Source organism: Typopeltis vanoorti, chromosome 22 (assembly GCF_054136105.1).
Source record: "Typopeltis vanoorti isolate ZY-2024b chromosome 22, IOZ_Tvanoo_1.0, whole genome shotgun sequence".
In the NCBI taxonomy this organism is placed as follows: domain Eukaryota; kingdom Metazoa; phylum Arthropoda; class Arachnida; order Uropygi; family Thelyphonidae; genus Typopeltis; species Typopeltis vanoorti.
The window spans coordinates 100,679,284-100,691,012 of record NC_143570.1 but is presented as its reverse complement, the minus strand read 5'-3'; the positions used below and the strand labels follow the sequence as shown (position 1 = coordinate 100,691,012).

The 11,729-nt window shown below is 35.1% G+C and overlaps 1 protein-coding gene across 1 annotated transcript in view; it reads left to right on the top strand.

Annotated features, from left to right (window-relative positions):
- The first annotated feature begins 4,248 nt into the window (after positions 1–4,248).
- The window catches only part of LOC150094593 (ankyrin repeat and BTB/POZ domain-containing protein 1-like), a 307,835-nt gene continuing 300,354 nt past the window's right edge, over positions 4,249–11,729 (top strand). The window contains exon 1 of the mRNA XM_090412059.1: positions 4,249–4,625. Coding sequence (XP_090268185.1) covers positions 4,570–4,625 — 56 coding nt within the window. The 5' untranslated portion in view covers positions 4,249–4,569. The remainder of the gene's footprint in view (positions 4,626–11,729) is intronic.

The window sequence follows — 11,729 nt, the reverse complement described above, 5'->3', positions numbered from 1 at the left end:
GGATACTTTGCTGGCAGGCCCCCGGTCCTGCGGGATTATTATACTGCTTTTAACCCATCTCTGCTGGCATGAAATCGCCACTTTGAGATGGACAACATCAAAGATCACATCCAGTTCCTTAACAAGGAGCAGTCTCTAGAGGTGCTCAAACTTATAATAAGCAAATTAGAAGCTGACTGGCCAGGATTTATAAAAGAGTACATTCACTCTAATCATGGAGAGGAGGAGGAGAATGAGATCTCACAGGAAGATCTCATTGCTGCTCTGTCACCAAAACGCCCCTGTCAAAACATCTCTCAAGGGGAGCACTCTTACAAAAGAAGAATAACCATAGAAGACCAGATGGATGAAGACACACCAACGTTAGAAGTCCCAAGGAACACCGAAAAGGTTCCACCAATAATACTAAGGGACAAGGACAAATGGACCACTGTCACTACAGCCCTTATAGAACACAAAATTGTATATTCCTGGGCAAAAAATCAAGATGAAGGAGTCAAATTCCAACCAGCCTCAGTCACTAACTACAGACAGCTGACAAGACTAATGGATAAAAAAAGTCTCCCATATCATACTTTTGCTTCACCCAGTGAGAAAAATCTCAAGGTTGTGCTTCGCGGAGTGGCCGAGGGTGTCACCTGTGAAGAAGTCACCACTGACCTTATGAGTCGGAACCTAACACCAGTGAAAGTGAGCAGGATGCTTAGAGCAGATAAACGGCCAATGCCACTGATACTTGTAGAAATTGATAAGACACAAAAAAGAGATCTCTGAATTAACATCGATATGTGGCCTCAGAATTTCTACTGAACCACTAAGGAAGAGATCAACAGTTGGGCAGTGCCATAGGTGCCAAAGGTTTGGCCATGCCCAAAAACTTTGCAAGGCAAATTACAGGTGTTTAAAATGTGGCGAGAGCCACCAGACAGTCGTGTACAAAACCAAGATCCACTCCAGCTAAATGCGCCAATTGTGGAGGACCTCACCCTGCAAAGTATAAGGGATGCATTACACACCCAAATAACCGAGGGTTACAAAAAACTACCCTTCCAACACAATTCAGTGATGCTCAAGACAGCCGTGCCAGTTGCACCCCAGCCCAAACTATCTCTAGCCCAACAACTCAAGAAAGGAAACAAATGCCTAAAACGTATGCAGAGGCAGCACGAACAAAGGCTACTCCATCTCATGATCATATAAGCTCAAATCTAACATCAGTACTAACTGCCTCACTAGCTACCATGCTACAAGAATTCAGTATGACGAATCCTTCGCCGTCCTCCATGAAAAGATTCCTACAAGGTTCCCACTCAATTCTGACAGCCCTCAACAATGAATAGAAGAAAATTCCATCCCAACTCTCTCATGATCACGGCATGGAATGCCAACGGACTCAGCAATCAAACTCTAGAACTACAAGAGTTCTCTCACAGGCATAATCCTGAGAGAATACTGGTAAACAAAACACATCTCAGACCAGCTAATAATCCCAAATTACGGAACTATACTATGTACAAAACAGATAGACTAACCGGAAGCGGAGGAGGAACAGCTATATACATTAAAAACTACCTAAGCCACAATGTTCTGACCAATCCCCAAACCAAGAACCTAGAGATAACAGGTATTGAAGTTAATACCAACAATGCTGGCAATATTAAAATCTATGCTGTATATAGTCCACCCAGCATTCCATTGCTGGTATCTGATTTGGACTCCATTCTCGGCTTCACTGACTCCATCATGACTGATGATTTGAATGCCAAACATAGAGCTTGGCATAGATCCACAATCAACGATAAAGGTCGAATTCTAAATAATTACTCAACGCAAAATTCTATTGTTGTAACCGGACCCACAGAGCCCACCCATCACAGCTCAACTGGAAGTTCAGATGTACTTGACATAGTTGTCCTCAAAAACATCAGATACCAATATCAGCTGGAAACAATAAATGAACTTTCATCAGATCATAACCCTATTCTGCTTCAACTTGGTACACAAGAACAATTCTCCACTCCCCACTCTTTCATATCTTGGGACAAACTCTCCAGAATCCTACCTGATCACATTGGCCCATTCCCTACTATTCACCCTAAAGAGGAGATAGAAATGGCTGTAAAAACTTTACCAGTCAAATCAAAAATACAATAAAGTCAATTACCCAAACTACAGTCTTTCACCCTAGTGGACGGATCCCCAAGGAGATTATGGATTTGATTAGACTGAAAAACAAGACCAGAAAGAGGTATCATAACACAAGAGCCCCTCAAGATAAAGCAAACTTGAATCAGTTAAACAGATATCTACGTGAAGCCCTCCGAAAGCATCGAAACCAAGAATGGGAATCTCAGCTAACAAAATTAAACCCTGAGGACAACTCCATATGGAAGTTTCTGAGAACATTCCGCACCAAAAGACAACTTTTACCCCCAGTTCAAACCTCGAATGGTATAGCTCACACTGATGGGGAAAAGGCGGAGGCTCTGGCTGACAGCTTGGAAAGTCGGTGCAACCCCTCATATGAAAATTTGAACATCAATCTCATCTACAAGATTCACCACCGAGTTAGGCAGGCCATAACACAACCAAAAGCTTCTAGTTTGTAAAAGAAGAGTTTGTAACATCCAGATGTCTGAAACAATGATGTGGAATGTCACTGACCACATTTAAGATTTACCCTGATTCCATGCTTACACATTGGAATACTTCATATTCCAGTTAAAATGGATTAAGTTGGAGACAGCGTCATTTTCCCTGTTGTTTGCCGACGATGAAGTGATAATTGCACAGCATTAGGATGACACTGATTTCATAAGGAGGAAACTGTTTGATGTTCACAGAATGGGAAGTCTGAAAGTTATTTTAACCTAAGCAAGTTTTGGCGGTTGGTTGTGAAAGCAGATAATTAGATTTTCCTGGTCAGTAAAATCACAGTATGTCATTTCAGATACTTAGGACCTATTATTCATAAATCGGGAATATGTGAGAAAGATGTAGATGATTATGTCAACCAAGTTCCTAATGTTGCTAAACAGTTGAATGGTGTGCCATGAAGTCGAAATGGGCCATGAAGTCGAGACATTTTGTTGTAAACGAAGTAGATGACACTTGAAATGATAGCAGGGAGTGTTCTGTTGTATGGGGAAAAGGATGGACATTGAATTTAATTGAAATGTCCTATAGTAGCCGTAAAGATGGATGGCTAACAATGAAGGTTACATATATCTCACTTTCAAAGAACTCATTATGAGACCATTATAGAGAGATTCAATTTGCAAGAAAATATTATGAGCCGCTTGGAACGTCTATGTTTACAGTGGTATAGGCATGTTCAATGGATGCTACACGGAAGATAATCCAAGAGAGTGATGAATTGGTCACATTAGGAAGACAGGATGGTGGTGTCGCATTACATGGAGAGAAGGAAGTATGGAGGCAGGGAGAGCTCAAGGGTTGCAAGAATGCTTTTTGGATGACTTTCACAGTAGAGAAGGGAGTTACAATGCAGCTGTTGAATGTCAGGTTAGATAATAGAAGATATTTACTGGAAACTACAAAAACCATGCGAGTAAGGACATGAAAAGAAAATTTTTTGCATGGCCGTGGTGTATGAAGGGAATATATTGCCAGAATGGATGGGAATACTGCAATGCTAAAGTCTTCAGGGCAGGTTATGATAGCTATTGTGGTATTTGAGGGGGTTTCTACCTCCCGCGATGTTTCTTCGAACTATAGAGGCTTGGAAATAATATTAATGCTAATACAAGTGAATTAATATAATATTAATTCATTAATATGAATAATATTAATACTAATATAATGAATTGATCTATTATACTAGTGTACTATAATAATTCAGTTAATCGTAGGGTGGAAGGGGAGGGATGGAATAAAACAATGGCTCTGGAAAATCTACTTATATTACAAGGTATCGACTTTTTCACATAAAACAGTACTGGATCTGACTAGTAATAATAATACTGAACTTATTCGGAATAAACTTCATTAAATGCATCAGTAAAACATTCGATTACATATGAATCAAAATATGATGCGAAATAAAATATGCATAGAGTTATTTCAGGTGTTAGGATTTACAATATTATTTATTTATTTATTTTTAAGATGATTTTTTACTTTTTTTTTTTTTGAAGATGTTTTGTAGCGAACCGCCAGTACTTTTAATTATCTCATAATCCAAAACTTTCACCAGTTCGGATTAGTGATATTTCTGAGGCAAGAAATTCCCCAGTGTTTTAAAAAGTGGTCATACAGACCAGCAAATAAAGTGTTATATTTGTGGAAGCTGGAAGATTTTGCAAGTTGTTAACATTAAAAACAAAACAACAACAACAACAAAAAAAAAAAAACAGTGACGTAATCTTTGTTAACATGAATCTCGGTAGTGGGCAGTATGTATCACATTTTCTTTATAGCTATGCCTACTTAGGTTTCTTGGGATTTGAATAATTAAAATTGGCAATGCTTGAGTAAATTTCGAAGAAATGATAATTGACTTTAGTGCAGTCAAATTTTTGTATCCACCGAATCTGGCAGGTCTGAATAATGGATTTACACGAATTGTTTCTAAGTTGCAAAAAGGGCGATCTGGGGAGAGTGAAGTAAGTATATAATCAGACTTCCAAAAACAAATATACCATGAAAAACTTTGTAGAACTGATTTTAATAGCAGTAGGTTTATAAATCAGTGTGCAATTTGCTATGCAACACAGTTCTGCATATGAAACAAAACAATATATAACAATACTTAAATATTTAGAAAATTGACAATTGCTATTCATATTTATTTATGAATTGAATTTTTTAAACTTTGTTTTGAAAATTTATTACTTAAAAATAGTTAATGAATGCAGTTTAAATATAATCCACATAACGCTATGTGGATTATATTTTAAACAAGACATTTTAAACTTTAAACAAGACATCTAGAATTCATTGTTTGAAAAATAACTTTATCCAGAAATCATAAATATTTTCATTCAAAACATATGGCCATTGGGTCATTTTATTTAACAAAGCAATTTGTTAGCTTTGATTAAGAGAGAAATTTACTGCACCTTTCAAATGAAATTCACAAATTAATGAGGGAATGTGGTAAGTTGTTTTCTTTTATCCATTTATTAATTTCAGCAAACAAGAAAGCGCTTGGTACTAGGTCTACTTTTATTCTAAAATCAGTCAGGCATTTAACAGACTAACCTGCAAAGTAGCTTATGGTATTTTAGCTACATCAACCATGTACTTTAATATGAGAATAAAGATCCATTAAAGTTCGTTTTGGGGATTTCATTAATTCATTAATAATTATAAAAACAGTGGTTATTTTATTGTTGAATATATTTAATAAATGTATCTTTCCACAGTTATATAAAATAATAGCCTTCTAATGCCATTTATTCCCAAAAGGCAAGTCTATTTAGCCCTAACTGACTTTTGGAGACTAATGGGTAGCCAGTTGCAGATAGCTGGCACGAGGCTATCAGTAATTTTAATTGGCATCTAGGAAAGTGAGTGTAGCAAACATCTGCAAACCCCTTGTGGCACCTCTAACACTATATATTAACTGAAATAGTGTGAGTTCTGCAGTTAATTTTCTTGAGTTTATGGAGTAAAAATAACCAGAGATTCCAGGAGAAAAAATCCTACTTGCTTGGACTTGAGATCAACTCAGGAACAGGCTAAGAAAGGCCAAGAAAAAGCCTTTCTTTGGGCAGCTTAGTGCTGTGGAGGCAAATGACATTTGCTACAGCACTCATCTTAATTGATCCAATGCAATTTATCAATTAATATAATTTTAAATATTGTTATTATTATTATTATTATTAAGAGACTTCAAGGGAATCAGGGACTCATTGAGGGAGGCCACATACTACACACACACCAACTATCACACTTATTCTTGAATTCATTCACACTGCTTTGAACTCACAACATCTAATGGCAATCCATTCCAATCACGCACCACCCTATGAGCGAAAAATCTAGCCCTTATCCCTTTCTTAGTGGAATTCATTCTCAGCTTCCAAGGATGCCCTCTTCTCCTTTCCTCACCCTTCATAAATTGAAAAATTCTGTCAACTGAAATCCTGTATGACCCTTTCAGAAGTTTGTAAGTCCCAATCATATCACTCCTCTTTCTCCGGTTTGCTAGTGTCTGCAGTCTACAAATTCTCAATCTGTTGTCATGAGTATTCCACAATCCTGATATCATTTTTAACACTATCCTTTGCACTCTCTCCACTATATCAGGATCACAACAGAAATCAAGAGACTAGACCTGCAGAAATATGGAAAGACAGAGGTCAAATGAACAAAAGCTGTTTGGGTAATTTGAATTTTGATATGATTTTTAAACACGGCCATATAACACACAAGAAATTGGAAAGAAATAATCACTTGGGAAATTATTATTTTTTCGAACTGAACCAAAGAAAGGCTGAAATAACTAATTTTACTTATTTATACATAAGTTACAACCTCCTTCAATTATAATTATACAATGTGCGAAACAGTGGCGCACTCAGGATTTAATCTTGTAGAGAGGGCCTGAGCACTCAAGATTTACTCTTGGGGGGGGGGGGGGATGAGTTGTTGATGATTTATGAATACACACTACGCATTGCATACGACCTATGACTCGGCATCTGCAGTGATTGCCAATACATGACAAATAGTATAGAAATAAAAGACACGACATAAATTAAAAAAAATCAATTTTAATTAGGAAAAGATTTTTGAAAAATTTTCTAGTGTTTATTTCCTCTTTCTTTTTTTTGTGGGGGGGGGAAGAGCCCCTTGGGCCCCTCCCTGGGTGCGCCACTGATGCGAAAGCTCTTGCAGAAAACGGGACATTCAGTAGATTGTCAACGCTGTTTCCCATTTTAAATATGGACAAAAAAGTGATATATTATTTATGGAAAATTGTATATTAAAAAATTGTCTATATCATCATCATCATCATCATCATACGTATCAAGGATTTAGGCCTAGCATGGCCTGTTCAGGCCTTAGAAGTCATCGTTGAATCGTTTAAGAGGACGTCCTGGTTTTCTTTTTCCTAATGGCTTGTACTTTAAGGCTTGTTTTGGTAATCTTTCTGTTTTCATTCTTTGAACGTGTTCCATCCATTTATGTTTATATTTTTTAATTTTTTCTATTACTGGTTCTTGGTTTAATTCTTTCATAATATCTTCGTTTCTTTTGTGATCAAATAGGGTATACTTTGCAGTTTTTCTCATAAACTTCATTTCTGCTGTTGTTAATCGTTGTTTGTCTTTTTGTTTTATTGTCCAGATTTCGCTTCCATACATTAAGACCGGTAGGGCTAATGTATTGTATACTTTTAGCCTGGTTTGTTTTTGAACTAGGTTTGGTTTAAATATAGAGTTAATTACATCTGTTATTTTTAAATATTTTGCAATTTTTACGTTTATATTGTTTTCATTTTCATATGTGATCATACATCCTAGGTAGTTAAATGAATTCACCTGTTCTAAGATCTTGTTATCTATTACTATTTTAGTTCTTGCTGGATCTTGTCCTTTAAAGTTTTTGATTTTTCCATTGATATTATCATACCATAATCTTTGGATATCTCATTTAGATTTAAAATAGCTTTCTGTACGTTATCTTCAGAATTTGTAATTCCTTGATGTAAATTTTTACTCCATTTTATTATTATTTCATTTAAGTAGATATTAAAAAGAGTTGCTGAGAGGGGACATCCTTGTCGGACCCCTTGGTTTATCTCTCTTGTATATGATAGCTCGTGATTTAATCTTATTTGTATTTGATTATTTTCATATATACTTGTGATAGCTTTTAGGATATTATTTGGTATTTGTCTTTCTTTTAATATGTTAAATAATGTTTCTCTTAACTTTGTCAAATGCTTTTTCAAAGTCAATAAATGCAATATGTGTTTCTAAATTATATTCTCTTCTTTTCTTTATTATTAATTTTAGGCAAAAGGCTGGGTGTATACATGATCGTCCTTTTCTAAATCCATTCTGTACTTAAATAATAAAGTTTTCAGAATATTTCATTAGTTTGTTATTTAAGATTCTGCTATAGATTTTGTAACAGGAATTTAGTATACTGATATCTGTAGTTTTTAGGGTCATCTCTATTACCTTTCTTAAAGATAGGAATCGCAATTGCTTTTTTCCATTCTATTGGGGGGGGATACCAGTTGAGTAAATTTTAATTAAAAATAATAAGAGTCTTTCCTTGAATCTTGTTCCTGCATATTTATATAGTTCTGAACCTAGCTTATCTTCTCCAGATGATTTTCCATTTCTTGTTTCTTTCAGGCTGATTTCTAATTCTTCTTCAGTTATTTCCTTTCATTTTCATTAATTGTTTACCAGTTGTCTTTTTTAAAATATTTGTCTGTACACAGTTCTGTGTAGTAATTTAGAAATTCTTCTAATTTCAATTCAGTGTTTAATTTTGTTTTCTTTGGTATCTGCATTTAGGTGTTTCAAAATCTTATATACATTGGGTCTTATTTTATATAAATCATGTTCTAAATTAGAATCAAATTTATTCATTGATTCTGTGTCTTTTTCTGACTTCTCTTTTAGCTATGGCTCTTATTCTTTTATATTCTATTTCATCTTCTAATTTTTTACTGCTTAACCATTTGTGATAGGCTTCTTTTTTCTTTTTGATTATTTCTTTGATTGTATCATCCCAGATCTTCAGTTTTTTTTCTTTTATTGAATTTTTTGGTCTTTCCTAAGCTTTCATTTGCTGCTGCATTTAGTATCGTTTTTATATTAAGCCATTCTATTTCTATTTCTTCATTGTGTTTTATTTTATCTAGATATTGGTTAATTCTTTTTTTAATTTTTCATATAGCCATTATACATTTGTGTCATTCAATAGTCTAGTTTTATAAACAAATGTTTCAATTTTTCTTTCTGTTCTTGTTACTTGTAGCCATTTAGGTGGTAATTTTATTTTAACAAGGAAGTGGTCACTGCTTATTTCATATCCTCTGTGAACTCTAACATCTAGTGAAAATTTTGATGCCTTTTCATTTAATATGAAGTAATCTAATATTGATTTCCATCCTCTTGCTGCCCAAGTATATTTATGTATGTCTTTATGTTTATAGAAGGAATTCATTATTTTCAGGTTATTATAAACTACAAAGTCAATCAATTTTTTACCATTTCTGTTTAGAGTGTGTTCTCCATGTATTCCTATATTATTATTAATTTTCGTGTTTCCAATTCTTGCATTTAAGTCTCCTGCTAAAATTATGTAATCATTTTTATTTATTTTATTGTATATGTTTTGTAGCTGATTATAAAAATCAATATTATCCTGTTCTCTTCCTTCTTCTGGGGCATATAAACCAATTATTGTTAAACAGCCTCTATTTTTATTCCAGCTTCTATTATTCTTTCATTCCATAATTTATAATGTTTTAACTGTTTTGAAAGGGAGTTATGAATCCAAATCATGACTCCTACTTGTGCTCTTTGGTCTCTGTCGACTCCACTGTATATCACATTAAAATTTTCAGTTCTCATAGTTCCTTTTAATTTCTTTTTTGTTTCAGTGATTACTGCTATTTTAAAATTTCTTTCATTTAATAACTGGTCTAATTCTATTTCTTTATATGCTATTCCTCTTACATTCCAGTTTGCTATGTGTATTATATTTTGTTGTTTCCATTTTCGTTTTACCTTTTCCATTCCAGGGTCGTTTCCCATAGATTCAATCCGATTATCTTTTTCTGTCAGCTTACAAGTAGGATTATGTTCTCCATGTCAGGGGACTAGCCTGACGATGGAATAGTTCAGTGGTAGGGCTGCTACCTTAAGGCTTCTGAACTAGCCTTTTTCTGAATTTAAACATAGTTGTAAGGCCAGAAATGAAAAGACCCCATGGCCCTCGAGTACTCTAATAGCATAAGGGTCATAAAATAAGAAGAGTTGGCTGATAAGGCCTTATAGGAAAGATTAGTGGATCTTCCTCAAAGTAGGAGAGGATAGATCCAGCTAGGGGTCCATGGGAGTGCCGCTTCCCTTACAATCAACATGATTGCCCCCTTATGCTCCTGTTGGTCCACGAGTCCTTATTCAGTATATTCGGACCACCCCCACCATATATATATATATATATATATATACACACACGCACACGCATGTACACACACACATGGTGGGCTCCCCTATCTGCCATCCAGGGGACGCGCTCTCAAGGGGGTTACAGGGTCCCCTGAGAGAACTTGTCAATATCAGTGTCCTAAACACATCAGTTCATACTTCATGCACGCGAAACAGATGAAACTTAGAAAACAAAAACAGCAACTCATGACAACGTTCTCTACCAATCACAACCACTGAATTTTGGTGCTGTCTTCTGGGTAGTAAAACCACTGGAATGCTAAGAATTTGATCCATTGTCCCATCTATATGTCTGTTCAAAAGCCCCAAAGGTGTTTATATTTGTGACTGCACACCTGGGCTATTAACACGGATGTGATACAATGCTTACGCATTGAAAAGTGTCCTCTTCACGAAGCATTAATATATATTGTGCTTTATTTTAGGAATCACGTAAAGCCAGGAAATAATTAGGGAAGTCTTTAACAGGAATAAATCCAAAACTATAATATCGGTGATATTGTTATTCTGTGGGTGTGCACAGCACCAAGAATATACTCCCCTGATATATCAGTATATACACACACACAACATACATATATCTAAGAGAGAGAGTGAGCAATGCATTCCATGCATCCACCACTCTTCTTGAAAATACCTACTGCTTATTCCCTTTTGCAGCAGCTTTCACCTTCACCTTTTTTCTTTCACCTTCATATTAAGAATCCATATTTCATGTGTTGATAACATGTATTTCAGTTAACATAAAATGTTAATGTAATCAACACAGTAATGGGTGTTGCTTTGTAGAAGTTTAAAAAATCTCAGCTATCTGATTGGTAGCTTACAAAGTATAGTTGATAGGCAGGAAAGAGGAGATATGATAGAAACACATGATTTATTGAAGGAATTTTACAGGTCCTATACACAAGAAACTTTTGAACACTAGGCAAGATGGAAAGAATTTGAATTACTGCTGAACGTTGTGTATAATTGCTTTAGTAAGGGTGTGAAAATTAGATATTTTACTTGGATATTGATAGAATGGGTTTTGTTTTAGGCAGTTGCATGATTTCTGAGCAAATGAGTAAGATTGGACATTCAACAGTGTCTTTGGATTCTGTGGAGAATTTGGTTGTATTATAGTAATGGGCTGGCTTTGCCTTATTCTGGGAAAGGTTGGAAGTCAAGAAGTTTCCTCATCTTAAAATTGAAAAAGTCTTTTTTTCAAATGAGTAAAGGAATACATGACACCTTCATGGTTAATGTTATTAAAATTTGGTATATTCCACTAAAATTGCTTAGTAGCTAAATATTAGTGGTTGACAGTTTTCATTTCATGGTGTGAAATCACCACCCTTCTTATTTGAAGACTTGAAGAGGCTGAAAAATTACCATATTTGGTTTCTACAGCAGGTTTGCTGAATTATCTGTTCCATTAGCTTTTACGGAAAGATTTTATATCTTACAGCTCTTTAAGCAAAGTAGGGTAAGACTCTAAGAAGTGGTAGTAATGCCTTAATAAAAGTATGACTGAGAATACTGGGTGTCTGTGTACAGAGCTGAGTCTTGTGTTGATCTCAA